At 43.9% G+C, this 18,315-nt stretch overlaps 2 protein-coding genes across 4 annotated transcripts; one reads left to right on the top strand and one right to left on the bottom strand.

Moving 5' to 3' along the window:
• The first annotated feature begins 997 nt into the window (after positions 1–997).
• TCEAL2 (transcription elongation factor A like 2) lies at positions 998–1,723 on the top strand. Of its 2 annotated transcripts, XM_069463871.1 has the most exons (2): positions 998–1,323; positions 1,381–1,723. In XM_069463871.1, exons 1-2 carry the CDS (start codon positions 1,013–1,015, stop codon positions 1,721–1,723), a joined length of 654 nt encoding a protein of 217 aa, XP_069319972.1. In that variant the 5' UTR covers positions 998–1,012. The 2 variants fall into 2 exon arrangements, with proteins under 2 accessions (XP_069319972.1, XP_069319971.1); XM_069463870.1 differs by having other exon boundaries at positions 1,013–1,723.
• Positions 1,724–14,492: 12,769 nt separating this feature from the next.
• TCEAL6 (transcription elongation factor A like 6) lies at positions 14,493–16,424 on the bottom strand. Of its 2 annotated transcripts, none has more exons than XM_069463837.1 (3): positions 16,317–16,424; positions 15,696–15,768; positions 14,493–15,377 (listed from the first exon to the last, which is right to left on the bottom strand). In XM_069463837.1, exon 3 carries the CDS (start codon positions 15,348–15,350, stop codon positions 14,745–14,747), a length of 606 nt encoding a protein of 201 aa, XP_069319938.1. In that variant the 5' UTR covers positions 15,351–15,377; positions 15,696–15,768; positions 16,317–16,424; the 3' UTR covers positions 14,493–14,744. The 2 variants fall into 2 exon arrangements, with proteins under 2 accessions (XP_069319938.1, XP_069319937.1); XM_069463836.1 differs by having other exon boundaries at positions 16,329–16,424.
• Between the last annotated feature and the right edge of the window lie 1,891 nt (positions 16,425–18,315).

Genomic DNA, 18,315 nt, shown 5'->3' with positions numbered 1-18,315 from the left:
CCGCAGGTCAGTGTGAAGGCGGGCGCTGCCGGTGCACCTGGGCAGCGGGTGTAATGGCTGGCAGTAGGATCCAGGAGCAGCGGGAGAGGGAGCGGGGGAAGGGATCTGGGAGATTGGTGAGGAGTGGGACTCGGAGCGGGCGGGGGCGGGAGAACCCCGCGGGCCTAGTAGGCTTCTTGTTCCCCCTCGTCTGAGCTCTCTATCCATTTTAGATCAGGAAACGGGGGGCGGGGGGACGCCCCTGCAGTGCGACAGCAAAACGCAGACATATTCTGGAAATAATCCCCTCTCACACTCTGCGCCTATGAAGGCATATTGACCTCCAAGAAAAGGGGGTGGGATGGGACAGGTTGCCTCCGGGGGAGGGGGATAAGGACCCAAACAGCAGTTTGGAAAGCATCCTGGTTTGGTGCCCGAGGCCTGGAAAGAAATGGCGGCTGGGGTGCGGGGGAGGTAGGGGAGGAAAACGTTAGGGGAAAAGGGCCTGGATTCAGGAAAGGGACCCGAGTCCCTGTGAGCCCCCTGAGCGCGCAGCCCCTGCCCTGTCTCCTGTCTGTCTGCAGGTCTGCGAGTCTGTTGTTCCCAGCACTCTGCGAGGCCTGAGGAGGAGGAGCAACCTGTCCAGAAGCCCCGCAGGTCCGTGAAGGGGTGGGCGGCGGGGACAGGGGCCCAGAAGGGTTGAGAGTGTGGAGGGCACAGTCTCGGCAGGATTTGGAGCCCCACTACCCATCCCATGAACACATATCTTGCCAGGCTGAAGGTGTGTAAAAAGGTGGCAAGGCCTGCCAAGGAATGGTTGGCTCACGTGTGTGAGGGGAGTGGTGGGGTAAGGGGCGGGCAGAAGGCACACTTGGAGGTTCCCCGGGGGTTGGGGAACCCTCACCAGGGGCGAGATGCAAGTACTATCCGGACTTGCCTTCCACCCCATGTCCTCGGTTTTATATGTCTCCTCTTTGTCTCTCCTCTTCCTTCCTCCACCCACAGGACAGGAAAAGGAGGGAAAATCTCAACGATGGAAAAATTCTACAATGAAAATGAAGGAATGCCTTCGAACCAAGGAAAGATGGAAAATGAAGAACAGCCACAGCATGAAGGAAAACCAGAAAGTCTGAAAAATAAGAATTTAGAAAATGAAGGAAAGACAGAAAACAAGGGAAAGATAGAAGATGAGGAACTAAAGAATAAAGAAAAGCCAGAGAATGAGGGAAAGGCAGAAGAAGAAGGAAAGCCAGAGGGCGAGGGAAAGTCAGAGAGTGAGGGAAAGCCAGAAAGGGAGGGAAAGCCAGAGAAGGAGGAAAATCCAGAGAGCAAGGGACAGCTGGAGTGGGAGGGAGAGGCAGAGAGGGAAGGGGAGCCAGAGAGCCAGGGAGAGCCAGACAGTGAGGAAGAGCCAGAGAGTGAAACAAGGGCTGCAGGAAAGCGCCCAGCTGAGGATGATATACCCAGGAAAGCCAAAAGAAAAACCAACAAGGGGCTGGCTCAGTACCTCAAGCAATATAAAGAGGCCATCCATGATATGAATTTCAGCAATGAGGACATGATAAGAGAATTTGACAATATGGCTAGGGTGGAGGAGAAAAGGAGAAAAAGCAAACAGAAGTTAGGGGCGTTTTTATGGATGCAAAGAAATTTACAGGACCCCTTCTACCCAAGGGGCCCAAGGGAATTCAGAGGTGGCTGCAGGGCCCCACGAAGGGACACTGAAGACATTCCTTATGTGTAGTGTCCCTGGCAGGCATATACCAGGCCCTGTGCTTTAACCTTATGCTAATATTTTGCTTTAGGCATCCCTCCTGTTACCCTTACCCGCAGCTTTTTGACCCAACTGCAGTGTTTTCTCTAGGTTTCAGTAGCAGATTTTCACCCATGTGCATTGCAAAGATGTTATGATTCTTGAAAAAATAAAGCAGCTTATACTATCATCTACAGAATCTGTCTGTTTTGTGGGGGAAAAAACCCGATAAATTTATATAGTACATCTATACAAGAAAAATAGAAAGTTTTGTTCATGAAAAGGTTAACAGTAGTTTTCTGTGTTGTGAGATAGTAGGTGATTTCATTTCTTTGTTTTCTTTCTTTCTGCTCATCTGTTTATTTTTTCCTAGAGAATACAGATTAATCTTCACACAAAATTATTTTAAAAATCAAAAAACAATATATAAGAAGAAATGAGAAGAACTGTTCGGTGAGCTTATGAAGACAGTGGAGACACTTAAAATTCTTGTTGTCAGAACCTAACATGATAGGTAAAATTCACATTACCTCTGGGATTCATATCTGGAGGAATCAACTTGTGGTTATTACAGATCCATTGCTCTAAGGAACAGTCTTGTCATCTGTCAAATGGAGGTAATACTTGCTTTCCAGAACTGCTGAATAGTGGATTAGATGAAGTACAGAGTATGTGAGGTGTGTTGGGTTGGCATCTACCTTCTCCCTGGCACTAGCAGAAACAAGAGCTCATCACACACTTGGAAAAGGACTGGAGTACATCTTATCTGTACCCAGATTAAGACCAGGAAGGTAAAAGGTGGGTGCCATCCTCCCCTGGGTAATGTCATATCTTCTGGGCACCATAAGGGCTCATGCCCTTCTCATAAGTCCTGCACCCTCCTAAGGCTACCACTTCTGCTGATGTGCTGACATCCTCAAGGTGACAAAGCCCAATTGATTTCACTGGTGTCACTAATGAGCCAAGCTAACCCACCCACCCCATAACAACTATAGAAGTGTAGATAAAGCCCTTTCCCTCACTTTAGAATTATATGTAACCAATAGGGTAAAAGCTCAGCGATCCTTCAGCCCCTGAGGGATTTCAGATTTTTTAACAAAATAATCCTTTCTGTGTTTGTTGGTTTGTAATTGTTTTTTGCATACAGACATCTCTTCACTGGATTCAGATATGGGAAACTGGGATAAAATTTGAGTGGCACTTTTTCCTTTTTCCTTAGAGGAAATTCTCTTCTAGGCAATTCCTGACAGGTCTCACCTTACCAGTTTAACATACCTTCCCACATTTGTGATTTTTACAGCATTCATTGCTACTCAAATAGTGGCCCACGGACCAGCTGTACTGGCATCACTTGAAAGATAGTTAGAAATGCAGAATCTCAAGTCCCCACCCTAGATCTACTGAATCAGAGTCTTTTCTGATTTTAACAAGAGCTGTAGGTGATTCCTGTACACATTAAGGTTTGAGAAGCACATATTTGTAAGGAGACTCTTAGCTTCCCCACTTCCACCTTCTCATGAAATACATGCCTAGAAGGATAAATATATGTGCTACATAGGATTTACATCACAGATTGTTAAATCTGTGTTTGTCAAACTGTAGTTTCACTTTTCTACATTAGTAGAGTTTAAAACAAATTCAGTGGGTCAAGACGTGCAATATTTTTTAATGAAATAGGATAGAATAAAATTTATCAGAACTAGACAGTAAATATTAGATTGTATTACAAGTAGGTACAATGAGTATTGTTTTGTGAAATTTGTGTTTCAGTTATGTATATATGCACATGTATACACCTGAGTTGTGATGACTATGGGCTGCAGTTTTTAAAAATTGAGAAAAATTGGACTCTGCTTCTCAAAGCACAACCTGCTCTTTATTCTGGTACCCGCTAATGCCTAGCACAGTTCCTGACAGGTAATAGGTTCTTAATATTAATAAATGTGTAAATAATGATAGCTGAGTCAAGGTTTCTTATTCCAGATCATTCTCTATCTACATAAATAACTGTGGACTGTATTTCTCTAGGACATTTACTTGCAGGTCTAAAAGGAACACCATGGAGAAGGGTCTGTACCACAAATTTAATCTTATCTCATTTTATTAACGAATTTTTATTTTTTTTGTTTTTTTAATTTCAGGATATTATGGGGGTACAAACATTTTGGTTACATGTTATGACTTTGCGACACCCAAACCATGATTTGAGGTATGCCCTTTCCCCCTACAATGTTCGCCATGTCCATTAGTTGTGAGTTTACCCACCGCCAACCCTCCAATCCCCGTGTGAGCACCTTAGTGTTGATCAGTTAGTGCCAATGTGATGGCAAGTACATGTGGTGCCTATTCTTCTGTTCTTGTGATACCTACTCATGAATTTTTAAAGTGTGCTGGTTTGCCACATGTCGGAATCACCAAAGGACTTTGTTGAAAATGTGAACTTCTGACCTCCAACTCAGATCCACAGAGTGGAGCTCTAGAATCTCCATTTTTTTCCCCACATGAACAGTTTATTACAGAAAAGAAACTATACAAAGTGACAGTAAAAAAGGAAGCTACCCAAAGTGAAAATATGTTCCAGAGAGAGGAATGGATCAGTCTCTGAGAATGGAGAAAGACGTTGAGAACTCCCAAGTGGTTTCCTTTTACCGGCCTGGTCCAGGGGAGGGCTTACAAGAGGTGTGGGATATTACCAAATGATTATCAGGTGTTCTGAATTTTCCTGCAGTCCCTTCCCCTGATTGATCTCTGGCTTCTTCATCCCTAGGAACCACCCTCTTGGCCTACCTACACCCACCACCTGCAGATTTTATTCTTCCCTAACAAAGCTGCACCTTCGCCCACTGAAGCCACATTTGGGATGGCTAAGGAGTGCTGCACCAGAATTCAAGGAGCAGATCCTTGCACTGGACAGCAAGCACTAAGGTCTTGCAGGTACCCTCAGCCCCTTTGAAATCATGCTGTCCCCAAGACCCTTGCATTCTGGACCTGTGATGGGAGGGGCAGTTCCAAAGAATCTCAAATGACTTTGGGGTCATTTAGAATCTCCATTTTTAACAAGCTCCCTAGGTGATTCTGATTCACACTAAAGGCTAATCACCACTGATTTATATATTCATTATGATCTTAGTCATATTAAGTGTAAACCATAAGGTAAGCAGAAGAAAAAAGTTACAGTCAGTGTCTCATTTTTTTTTTTTTGGTGGGGGGAGGTAAAGGCCTTTTTAAGTTATAAAACAAAGGTTGGGAGTAAGAATCCATAAAGGCAAGGATTAATATATGTACTGCATATATCCTAAAAGTGTCTTTAGAGCAAATCATGCCTATAAACAAAAGGCAAAGGCAAGGCATCTCATAGTATGGTGTATTTCTTGCTCTAGATGCCATGATAACTGTGACAGCTATACAGTTCTATTGCTAAAGAAGACTCATTGGACCCCAAATGGCAATGATTGCAAATCTATAGTTTATTGCAGAAAAATAGATGCAGTATAGTGACAGCATTAAATATGTATGTCATAACCAAAACCTGTCTCATAGTGAGCGATCTGGAGTGTCCAGCTATGAACTTCAGTTGTTTTTCCTCTCTATAAGAGCTCTGGCAAGATGCACTTTATCCTTCAGGTCAGGAAACATTTATGTATGTACAGAAAACCAGAGGATACAAAGTGGAGCCTCAGTCCAGGTTTCTGGTATACTGCTGGTTGTGTAGGCATATTCTTGCTATGTAGACAGCCTCAGCAGCATAATTCTTGGCAGAGAGGTTCACCAAGACCAGATCAATCTCACTGTTATCAATAAAGCTGACAAGCTAGTACAAATCACCCCAAACCTCTCAGACCCATGGTTATAAAACAACGCTCTTAACCAGTATGTTTTATGCTTTTACTATGGGTCAGTGCCATGAAGGTGCATTTCTTATTTCAGCTCAGGCAAATCTCAGTCTTGCTAGAGTTAACCCTAGTAGAACAATATACCTTTTACCCTCCTCCTTACATAAATAAAGCTTCAGGCACAATTCCTGGTGAGTACTACTGGCATGGCCCTCCCCCATTTGCTGGATATCTCCTCATCTTCCCATTCTAATTCACTTTCCACCCTTCTCTACCCTGCTCTGTGTCCCAGGGGAGTCTTACCTATATGGACCACATCAAAGTGCTCACTTGTCCTCTGGAAACCAGCAGTAAAGAATACTGTCAGGAAAATTTTCCCCCAGCTTGTCCCCTGCTGTGTCATCAGATGCTGATGGAATCTCTTCTCTCAAGGTTCCTAAAAGGTGGCCCTCTCCACATAGGCTCTGTATCTCCAAGTTTTAGTTACCTGTCTTTGCCTTTGTCCCTAGGCTTACTGCTGGCAATCCCACATTTATTAGCCATGGTGTATTACACTATCTTTGTGGTTCTCCAATACCCTTCCCAATTTTTATGTATTCTCCTTTGTTACAAACTCCCCTCAAAATTTCCAATGTGAATGTGACCCCTTTTTCACGAAATGCACTTCTCAGATACATTAATAGATATGAGAATTTACCCCAGGAATTGGCCTGCTCATTTATTTGAGAAAGGAAAGAATCGCCTCCTTACAATGGAGGTCAGGAGAGTGGGAGGCAGGTGTTAGTAGAGGTTCACAGGTACATGGCATGTAGTAGTATCATGATTACTCAAACAGCACTGATGGCATGGGATGAAGTGCAGGTAGAACCCAAATCTTTGGGAAATCAAGTGGCTGTGTCACTTAAGCATTGAGGCCAAAATAATTATGAGAAAGGCTGTGGAGTCACCTGTGTTCATCACATGACCATAAAGAGTATGCATAGAAAGTAAAATAGAGAACACATGTAGAGCACCAGAAGGCCTCCATGGCAAGTTTGAAGGAGTCCCTCATATTAGTGTAAATATAGCTGAGAACCAAGCCTAGGTCCTCATAATGTTGCAGTTCTACTGCTTATTAAATGCTCCACCTGCAGTGGCTTTTGCAATTAAGTAAGGACACTAGTAGGGAAGGAGTGAAACCCTTATATATGGGTTAGGGGCATTTGTGCAGACATGCTCCAAGGCATTAAGAAATGCATTGGTGAGAGGGCCACCAGCATTCTTGAAGATTTCTGTGGGCCTGTGCTCTGTAGGCTGGAAATGATAGTGGAGAATTCTGCGGTGGAATTTGACTACCTGATCTTAACGTGAATTATGGGATCTCAGAGCAGTGAAGGTCAGGTGATAGAGCTTAATTTTCTGAGACAAGGCAAATGCAACTACTGCAATAAGCCACAGAAATGAAATGGTAATTCAAAGATTTTTGAACCACAGGTATCTTTGTTGATGGCTAAGCAGAGCAATCCTAAAAATGAAATAATTGGGAAGCCTATCAGATGCTGCATATCCAGATAGCAAAAAAATTCTAGGTCTGCTAGAAAGCCTAACTTGAGTTGCTATGTTGGGGTTTCTCAACCTCTTACCCAGCTTAGGGGAAGGTAGGGTACCTCTAAGGTATGATCCTGCAGCCACTGGTGTATGCTATGAATCTTCCATCGTACCTTCCCCAGTAGGACCTGCAGATACTTTTCAGAGTGACTGTGCATAAGGAAAAGGAAATACCAAGGCCTTCTAGGAGTTATTAGCTAAAGCCTCTAAACTGATGCTAATCTCTGGAGACCCCAAACTCTATCATAACCAATAATCAGATTTAGGGGCTTATGAAAATAAGGAGATAGAGGAAATAAGGCAACAATTGTTGTCTATTTGAAAAGTAGCTCCTAGGTGCTGGCTGGTACCCAATATCTGACTATGGAATTCCAAGTAACTATGTATCCCAAAATGCTTATCATGGACTGGGCAGTATTTGATTCATCAAACCACAAGACTAGACATGTGCAGCAGCTTTCCACTTTAAGATGAGAATTATAAATAGCAGACTCAACCTAAGCATGACTACAAAGCACAAGAAAACTGCACAAGCAGGACATTCAGACTCTTAAGGAACCTTCTCCTACTGTTTGGCCACCTCTCTATCAACCCACATTTGTGGCCTAATGGGATATTCTCTGTGACTGGAGAATAAAGAAGTGTGGGTCTGGTTTGTAGATGGATGTGCATAGCATGCTGGAACCTAGTAGAAGAGGAAGGCTGCTGTACTATAGTCTCACTCAGGGGTAGACAGTGGCAAAGGGAAATCCTAATGGGCAGAAAATTAGATGACGTATTGTTCACTTGGTATGGAAATAGAAAGCCTGATTCATGAGCAATAATAGCAAGTGGGTTGGCTGGCTTCTCAGGGACTTGGAAGTAACAAACTTGGAAACTTTGTCACAAGGAGGTCTGGAGGAGAAGTATGTGCATGGACTGCTCACAAGGTGGACAGAGTCCCAAAACATTTGTTTTTCACTTAAGTGATCAGCAGAGGGCATCTATTATGGGAAATGTTCTTAATAATTAGGAGGACAAGAAAAGTTAGGCTTTTAGCATGGTAGATTAGCTTGTTTCAGAGCAAACCTTCCCATGAAGAACTACTAGAAAAGCTGAACAAAAACCAAACAATCTGTTTGAAGACATTGGAAAGATAACAAGGCAATAAAGACTTGTGTGACCAAAATCTTGAAGAGAAAAGAAGTCCACAGAGATGAACCCTACTCTTGACACAACTTTGTACTTTGAGGTATTCATTGATAGGAAAGTTGAGGGTATCAGGCTGAGAAGTGAGTAGAGTTTTCAGCAGTCTCAAGAGACTGGGACACAGAAGTTAAAATTCAGGTTCCAAAGGAGGAGAGGTCCTGGTATACTTTCTTGAATTTAAGTTGGGACCAGGTAAGGCTGTGCTCTAGGAATAAAGGCGAATGGAAAATAAACCTTCCCTCACAAGGTCTAAAGCCCAGCTTTGAATAAAGTCAATCCCAAATTGAATTAAGGTGATTTGCCTCTATCCTCATTGGGGACCTCAGACTTACAGTACAAAACATGAATTTTACCAAAAAGAATGAGCTTGGTAGTACATTGTTTCCCAAGATCTCCAGATAAGAACTCAGTTCTGCTGACATGTTTATTTTAGCCTTGTGAGACCTTGAACAGCGAATCTAGCCATGCTGCACCAAATAAGTGGGTGTTGTTTAAGCTGCTAAATTTGAAATAATTTGTTACACAGTAACAGAATACTAATACAGATTTTGGTACTGAAAGTACTAAATATCTAAAAATGTGAGAGTGGCTGGGGAAATGGGAAGTGGAAGGAGGCTGGGAGAATTTTGAGGAACATGATTACTTGATCCAGCTATAATGAAAAATCTATGCCTTAAGGACCCTGCTGGTGAAGAGCCAGCAAGTTGTTAGGAGCAAATTACTGGAAACTAGAGGAATAGAGATGTTTATATGTAGTGGCATAAAGATTAGAAAAATTATCAGTATCTCCTACAGTTATGTGGAAAGTAGAACTTGTTACAGACTTGAATGCTTAGCTGAGAAAATTTCCAAGCAAAGTTCTCAGTTGTAGCCTAGTTTCTTCTTGTTGCTTATAACAAAATGTGACAAGAGAGATAAATTGAGGGAATATCTGTTAAACATAAAGGAAATAGAGCTTAGTGATTTGGGAATTACCCATCCTATCCAAATGGCAAAATTCACTGAAATTAAGAGATTCCTTCTGAAATTATGACATAAAGAAAAAGCTGAGAATGTGCTTGACACAATCTTTTGCTGAAACCTCAGAGAGGTAAGAAAGTGAGAGCATTCAGTCACACACAAAAAAGGTCATTTTCAAGATTAAAAGTATGACTTACACATTCTCTCAATCAAACCAGAGGGGCTGAGTCTACAGGTCATAGACAGAGAAATCAAAGATTCAAAGAACAAGAAGGATTCAATGTGCCACTGATGGTTTGAAGCTGGAGGGCACCATGTGGCAAGGAATGTGCACAGCCTATAGGAGCTGAGAGCAGCCACACTCAGCCACCTCAGCAGAAGTCAAAAATAGAGAAAGATGATTTCAAAAATATTTTTGAGTGTGGATTTTCTTTAATGGAGTAAAACCCAGTGAAATTTGTGCAAGACTCACAAGATTCTTAAGAAAATTATATCAGCAGAAACACAGTCAGCTTGGAATGAAAGACACAGGACAGTATTAAAAAAGGAAAAGAAAATGCCAGACTCTCAAAATTCTCCTGATGGGAAATGGCCTGACAAAACTACTCAGCTGGGAACACATGCTACATTTAATGAAAAAGGAAGGATTATTCAGATACTACAACTAAGAGCTCAGAGTATAGAACTGAAGAGTCTAGAGGATAAAGCCAAGAGCACAGAGGGTAAAGATGAGAACCACATACGATTATTTCCAGGCCTTGAAATCTAATAAAGGAATTTTGGGCCAGTGACCTCTTTTTATCTTCCATTTTACTCATTTTTGTCTAAAATTGTTATCCTGTGTCTGTCTCATCATCATATGTTGGGAGTTTTGTGGGCAGAGAATTTGTCTCCTTAGTTTCACAGATTCACAGAAGGGGAGGAATGTTTTCAGGAGCTTTACTTAGTTGATTATGCCTAAGATCCTCATCCACATTTGGTTTGGATAGTTTAGGCAGTGCTATTTTGACTTTTGAGCTGATGCTATAATGGAGTAAGATTCTTGGGAATCTTGGGAGGAGTTTTGCATTTGAGAGGGACATAAATTTGGGGACCAGACTATGGTAGACAGAATTTTCAGATGGCTCCCCCAAATTACCAGCCATGGTGTATATATACCTTCTTCCAGTCACTCAATAAAATACTAATCTATGTTTTGAAGTGAAGAGATTTTGCAGATGTAATTAAGGTCCCCAATCAGTTGATCTTAACATAGGAAGATTAACTAGGTGAGCCTGACCTAATCACATCATCTCTTTAAATACGGGTCTAGAGTCAGAGACAAAGAAGTCAGAAATTAGAAGCATAAGAAAGAATCAATGTGACATTGCACAGCGGATTTTGGAGGAGGCCACATGGAAGGGAATGCCAGTGGCCTCTAGGAGCTGAAAACAGCATGGCTGATAGCCAGCAATAAATAAATAAATAAATAAATAGGACTGCAGTCCTATAGCTACAAGGAACTGAATTCTGAAAACAACCTGAATGATCTTGGAAGCAGATTTCCCATTTTCCCCTAGAGCCTCTATATGAGAACTCAGTCTGGCTGACACACTAATGTCAGCTTTGTAAGACTCTAAGTAAATAACACAATTATGCCATGCCAGACTTCTGGCCTACAGAACTGTGAGCTAACAAATGTGTGTTTTTTAAGGTACTCAGTGTGTGGCAATTTGTTATGTAATAGTAAACCACTGCATTATGGGACACAAATATCTTTACTAACTGTGTCCTTCATGAGTGGTCCATCTACAAACTTATTCTCCAGACCTCTTCATCATTAATTTTCCAATTTAATTTTCTCCAAGTCCCTGGCCAGCCAATTTTTTAGTCATTGTTCATGAGGCAGAGGAAATCATATCTCTAGCCATGAAGGGTTTTACACAAAATGGACAGCCATATGAACCACACAAAATCCTACTCACTGGTATGTAGCATGTCTCTTTTCCACTATGCTCCTGGGTTATGCCTGAGTGGGACTATAGTGAAGCAACTATCCATTTTCACCTACTATCAATATACAAAAATGGTACACCCAGAAACCAGGACATTGTTTTACCCATCATTTTCTAACGGGACATGAGGATGAAGAACTCCCCATGAGGCCATATATGATATATGTAGGTTGAGAGAAAGGCAATGAAATAGCAGGATTAGTATCAAGGGAGTCTGATCCAACTGCACATGAAATTTACTTATGCCTTCTTGGCTTACTCAGGTCTGACCTTTTAAAACCATTTGCAATTATGGTGGAAAGCTGATGCCCACACCAAACTTTATCATTCAACAGAGTAGACAGAAACAAGTTCATTAAGTGTATCTCAACTGTGCAGAAAATTAATACTTTGTGGTCAGGTGTTAAGTCTCTACCAAGGTCTGGTAGTTCACCAGGAGCAGCTTCTCAAATGTAGACTAGATGCTAAGAACAGAGGGCCTAGTTTTGCTTTAAAACCCCAGGGTGTATACTTTAATTCTACTGTTGGGGCTTTCTAAGACTTTATGGAGCCTCTCTATATAGCACAGACATGATACAATTGTATCTGCAGGGTCATGAGGCTGAAGTGTCAAAGAAGCTTGTGCTATAATCTGGTCCCACTGTAAGTCTTTTTCTTGCTCTGGGTACCACTCAAAACTGGAAACCATATGAAGTCCAAGCAGAAAATCAATAGGATATATGTTGTCTCTAAAAGCCAAGACCTGAATTCCGCGCCCTCCCCCTTCCCCCCCGCCCCCCGCCCGCCCCAGCTAAGTGGAGCAAGATCATCTGTAGGCATGTGCTCAACTGCTACCCCTCCAGGTCAACCCTCTATCCACTGTCCTCCCACCCTGGCAGGCATTCTTTTATTCCTTTGTGAGGCTGTGCTCCTGTGGCATATACAGAACCCTCCATTGGGTCCTTTTACAACACAGATTCCACAGTTGTTTAGTTTGCTTTTATAGAGCCTGCCTGACTGGGGTTGAGAAGTTCCACCCACTATAGCCCAGGAGCTCTCCTTGGTGCTTCTGAGTATGTATTCTTTATTAATGGCAGCTTTACTGTTAACTACAACAGGCCCTGTTGAGCCCATGAAGCCCTTGACTTCCCTATCCTTTTGGGACTGTAAGTAAACCCTGCTAGATAATTTATTTGTGCAAGGTTATTTATGTAGACAGGGGCTAAACTTGGAGAAGAGCTCATGGTTCCTTACTCAGTTATTATTATTTACACTTTTATTAAGTACCTACTACTTGTCAGGTATTCATGCTGGGCACTAGAAATACAAGTATTAAATGGACAGGCTATGCTTTGAGATGCAGAGTCCAATGTATGTTTGCCAATGTTTTTAACCACAGCCCACATTGAGAAATACATTTTTCGTCACAACCCATGGTACACACACATACAAGCATACATAACTGAAATACAAATTTCACAAAACGGTATTCACCCTAATTGAAATGCAATTTGATATTTTCTATTTGGCTCTAATCAACTCTATTCTATTATATCTCATTTAAAAAATTGCAGGTCTTGACTCACTGAATTGATTGCAAGGTCTGCTTTGCATGGAGGAAGGACAACTGCAGTTTGGCAAACATGGGTCTATTAATTTGTGTTATGTCTTATATAGTGCACATATTTATCTTTTCAGGCACATATTTTGCATAAATGTGGGAGTAGGGAGCCTGAAAAGAGTCTTCCCCTAAGCTGGTGCTTCTCAAATTTCAATGTGCCTAGAAAACTCCTTGGAATTGTGTTAAAATAAAGATTCTAACTCAGTAGGTCTGAATTAGGGTCTGAGATTCTGCATTTCTAGCTGGCTTTCAGGTGATGCTGATGCAGCTGGTCCATGGACCACAGTATGTTCACTACTAAGGATTTAAAACTCAAATGCAGTGATGAGTCTGCTGAACTGCTAAGGTGGTGCCTGAAGAGTTTCCTGAGAATGAACACAACCTAAGAAAGACAGTCTGCAGACAGGATACTAATCCACTAGAACAGAATATTGGTCTAGCCTGCAATATCTGAATTTTGTGAGAATATTTATGTATGCAAAAAAGCACAAATTAAAAATTACACATAAATGATTGTTTTGCAAAAAAAAAGCATCTGAAAGGTATTAATAAGGGGCCTGAGCAGCACTAGGGTGGTACCCAGGTGTAACTGGTGAAAGTAACTCTAAAGTGGAGAGAGGGTTTTATCCACTTCTATGGAGGGGGGATCAAGGGTTGGTGGACATTGACTCACCAGTGACTCCATAGAAATTGTCAGGGCTTTGGCACCTTAAAGCCTCTGTTAGCAAAGGGTGCAGGACCCAGGAGAAAGGGCACAGCACCAAGCAGACATGGCAGTACCCAGGAGACAGTGGCATCTACCTCTCAGCTGCCTGGACTTGTTCCTGGGCGTGAGTGAGAACTCCTTCAGCCCTCCCCCAATTGTCTGATTCCATCCACGTTCTTGCTACTACATGGGAATGGTGTGGGAGCCATTCCTCCCCTGAGTGCTGGTGGGGGCCAGCTCACAACACAACTCACATACTCAGCACCTCATCTGATACACTGGGCAGTCCTGTGAAGCAACTATTATCCCCATTTCACAGATGAAAAGACTAACCCTTAAAGCAACAGATCTATTATAATTACCAAGTTGACTCCTCTAGCTATGAGTCCCAGAGATATTATGAGTTTTACCTATCATCTTACTTTCTGAAAACATGAATTTTAAGTGTCTTCATTGCCCTCAAAAGCTTACTGCACAGTTCAATTGCTTATGATGTATTGTCTTCTGATTTTGTTTATTTTTATGATGACAAATGTAATCCATATCCTTTAGGAAGAAGCAGAGATGAATGAGTAGAGAAAAGAAAAAAATTACACATAGGGAGAGTCATAAGATGGTAGAGGACTCAGGAGAAGGGGCAGCAGTGCCCGCTGACCTGGTTACACCCAAGGAAGACATGGGGATGGTCACAACAGCAGAGGCCTGGCATGGAGATACCTACCCATCAGGTGATTGGACTCATTTTTAAGTACAGGCTACACCTATCCTTGGCCACTATACAGGAATAACCATTGCCTACTTTTTAGCATACACACTTTCAGAGTTTTCTCTGTGCACAAATACATTATGCAAACATATTTACAGTTTTACAAAAGTGGGCTGATACTGTATATGTGGTTCTGCAAACTGTTTTTTTCTTTATTGTTATTTTAAAATGTACTATGAACATTCTTCCATGCACATGGGTGAAAATTCTCTACCAAAAGAATGCTGTCATTGGATCAAAAGGCTGCTGGTAACGAAAGTGACATCTAAAGCAAATTATCAGCTTAAGGTTAAAGCACAGAGCCTGGCAAATATCTACTAGGGAAAGCAGGGCCAGCAATATTCTCATCAGAGAAGTCAGAATTGAAGGCCAAAGGCGTTAAATGTATGGAATATCATGTAAGCCCCTCTGAGCCCTACCTCCGCCCCTCACTCCCCTGATGCCCCGTTGGCCCCTTGCAGCAAACGGATCCTGTACATCTCTCTGCATCCAATGAAAACCACCCATTTTCTGCTTTTTCCTTAGCTCCTCCTGGGCCCTTGACATATCTCCACATTCTCTCATCATCTCCTCACTGCTCAGATGCCTTTCCTGTAAGTCCTCCTGAGAGTTCCTCGGGGAATCGTCCGTCGTCCACCTGTCCGTTTTTCGCTTTGCTTTCCGGGGCACATAATCCTCAGCTGGGCGCTTTTCCGAGGCCCGCGGCTGGCTCTCTGGCTTTGCCTGGGATTCTGTTTTGCCCTCACCTTGTGGCTTGCCCTCACCTTCGGACTTTCCCTGCTTTTCTTGCTTTCCCTTATCTTCCCGGTGTCCCTCGTCATGTGGCTCTCCCTCATCCTCTAGCTTTCCCTCATATTTTGGCTTCCCTTCCACGTCCGGCTTTTCTTCCTTGTCTGACTTTCCTTCATCTTCAGGCTCTACTTCATCTTCTGGCTTTCCCTCGTTTTCCGATTTCCCTTCATTTTTATTGTAGGGTTTTTCCATGTTGAGATTTCCCCTCTTTTTCCTGTCCTGGGTGGGTAGGAGTGGAGGAAAGAGGAGACATGGGAGACTGAGGGCATGGGGTGGAAAGCAGGTCCGGATAATACTTGCATCTTGCCCCTGGTGAGGGTTCCCCTACCCTGGCCGGACCTCCACGTGTGCCTTCTGCCTGCCACTTACCCCACCACTCCTCCCACACATGTGAGCCCACCATTCCCTGGCAGGCCCGGCCACCTTCTCTACACTCCCTCAGCCTGGGCAGTGGGGCCCCAGATTCTGCACAAGCTGTGCCCTCCACACTCTCAACCCTTCTGGGTCCCTGTCCCCGCCGCCCACCCCTTCACGGACCTGCGGGGCTTCTGGACAGGTTGCTCCTCCTTCTCAGGCCTCGCAGAGTGCTGGGAACAACAGACACGCAGACCTGCAGACAGACAGGAGACAGGGCAGGGGCTGCGCGCTCAGGGGGCTCACAGGGACTCGGGTCCCTTTCCTGAATCCAGGCCCTTTTCACCCAACGTTTTCCTCCCCTACCTCCCCCGCACCCCAGCCGCCATTTCTTTCCAGGCTTTGGGCGCCAGACCAGGATGCTTTCCAAACTGCGTTTGGGTCTCTGTGTCCCGGTCTCCTGGAGGCAACCTGCCCCATCCCACCCGCTTTCTGCAGAGGTCAATATGCCTTCATAGGCGCAGAGTGTGAGAGGGGATTATTTCCAGAATACGTCTGCGTTTCGCCGTCGCACTGCGGGGGCACCCTCCCCCGCCCCCCGTTTCCTGATCTAAAATGGATGGAGAGCTCAGAGGGGGGATGAGAAGGCTAGTTGGGGCCGCTGCGGGGTTCTCCCGTCCCCGCCCGCTCCGCGCCCCCCTCCTCACTAATCTCCCAGATCCTTTCCCCGCCCCCTCCCCGCTGCTCCAGGATCCTACTGCCAGCCACTCCACCCCCTGCCCCGGGTGCGCTGGCAGCGCCCGCCTTCACACTGACCTGCGGGCACCCGGCACAGGCCTGCGCCTCCTCGGGTTCGCGGAAGCCCGCTTGCCGCTCGCCCACCACCCGTGCAGCCCAGGGAGCTGGTTCCGCGCGGGCGCCGGGACCGGACCGCAGGGCGGGCGGGCAAGCTGGCGGGCGGGCGGGCGCGGGGGCTGGTGCCCACGTCTGTGCCCGGCCAGTCACATGAGTGCCGCGTCACCGAGCTTGGAGCTTGGCCACCCCTGTCCCGCCCACCTCACCTCCCACCTCACCTCCTTATCCTGGAGGGACTGGGAAGCTAAGGACAGTGGGAGGGGTGTGTGTAACAAAGGAGAGGGGAGTCCCGAGAAGAGAAGGAAGGGGTGGCTTTCTGACCCCAGATGCTTTACTTGGCACATCACACAGCATCCTTGCACACCATCCCTTTCAGATGCCCATTATCACCAGGTGTGACAGCTGATCAGAGAGGGTATCCTACTTTGCCAACAGCTTTCAGCTCCTGAGCCCCACAGCCCGCTTTCAAGGCTGCCTCTGCCTGACTCCAGCCCAGGTGCTGGTGCCTGCCAGGGAGTTGAGCTGCCACCTTGAGTGCTGGTGCTCCTGGGGATTCTGTCCTGGCCCTTCTCTCTCCTCAGTCCCCATGTTCACTCTCCCTGGGTGATCTCGTTCACATCCCTCTAAACACCAATGACTCCCAAACCTACATCTCCAGGATATTTCCTCCTCCGAATCTCAGATCATCCTTGCCAACTGTCTATTGGACATCACTGCTGGAATGTCCCCGAGGGACCTCAAAGTCCGTGTTCCCCAAACTGATTTCACCAATTTCCTTCTCGCCATTTCCGTTGACCTCTCTCCACACTTGAAACTTACCCTCCAACAGTTGACCTGTTTTGTTAGAGAATGTCAGATAGCTAGTAAAGAAAGCATTAAGACATTTTTAATATGGACCTCAGATGCACAGAGGTATCATAACCCCTAGTTCACAGACACCCATCACTGATTCTTGCTTCCATTTCATTCTTTTCTTTACCTTTCCTTTCCCTTCCCTTCCCGTCCCTTCTTTCTTTTTCTTTCATGTTTGTGAAACCACCACCCAACCCAAAGAACTAGGAAATTGCCAATATTGTTGCTACAGTATAGTACCATATATTTGGGTTTTGACAAGATGGTTATGATGTATTTTGGTTTGGTTCTCTTTGAGATTATCCTCTTTGGAGTGCATTGAACTTCTTGGATACATAGATTAGTGTCTTTCATCAAATTTGAGTAATTTTCAGCCATTATTTCTTTAAAAATTCTTTCTGCCCCTGTTTCTCTTTTCCCTGTTGAATTCCTATCATGCACGTTAGTACGCTTGATGGTGTTCTACAGGTCTCTTCAACTCTATTTATTTTTCCATGTTCTTTTTAGTTTCTGCTCCTCAGATTGGATAATCTCAATTGACTTTTCTTAAATTCACTGATTCTTTCTTCTGCCTAAGATCTACTGTTGTATCCCTCTAGTGAGTTTTTCATTTTATTTTTTGTACTTTTCAGCTCCAGAATTCCTATTTATTTTATGATTTCTATATCTCTTTATATTTCTATCTCTCTAAAGACATTCTTCTCCTTCTTTCCTTTAGTCTCTTGCCCATGGTTTCCTTTAGCTCTTTAAGCATATATAACACAGTTGATTAAAAATCTTTATCTAGTTAGTCTAATACGTGGACTTCCTCATACATAGTGCCTAGTAATTTATTTTCATTCCTGTGAATGGGCTATACTTTTTTCTTTGTATAGCTCACAAAATTTAGTTGGAATCTGTATATTTTTAATACAATGTGTAGACTCTGAAAATCAGATTCTCCCCTTCCTTTGGGTTTTATTGTCACTCTGTCTTGTGGGTTATTGTTTACTTGCTTGGTGACTTTTTAAACTATTTTTGTAAATTCTGTATTCTTTGTTATATGTAGCCACTAAAGTCTATGTTATTTGCTTATTGATCAACTGGTATCTGGACA

This window comes from Eulemur rufifrons, chromosome 30 (genome assembly GCF_041146395.1).
Source record: "Eulemur rufifrons isolate Redbay chromosome 30, OSU_ERuf_1, whole genome shotgun sequence".
Lineage (NCBI taxonomy): Eukaryota > Metazoa > Chordata > Mammalia > Primates > Lemuridae > Eulemur > Eulemur rufifrons.
The sequence above is the reverse complement of the archived record's forward strand: the minus strand, read 5'-3'. Positions and strand labels throughout refer to the sequence as shown.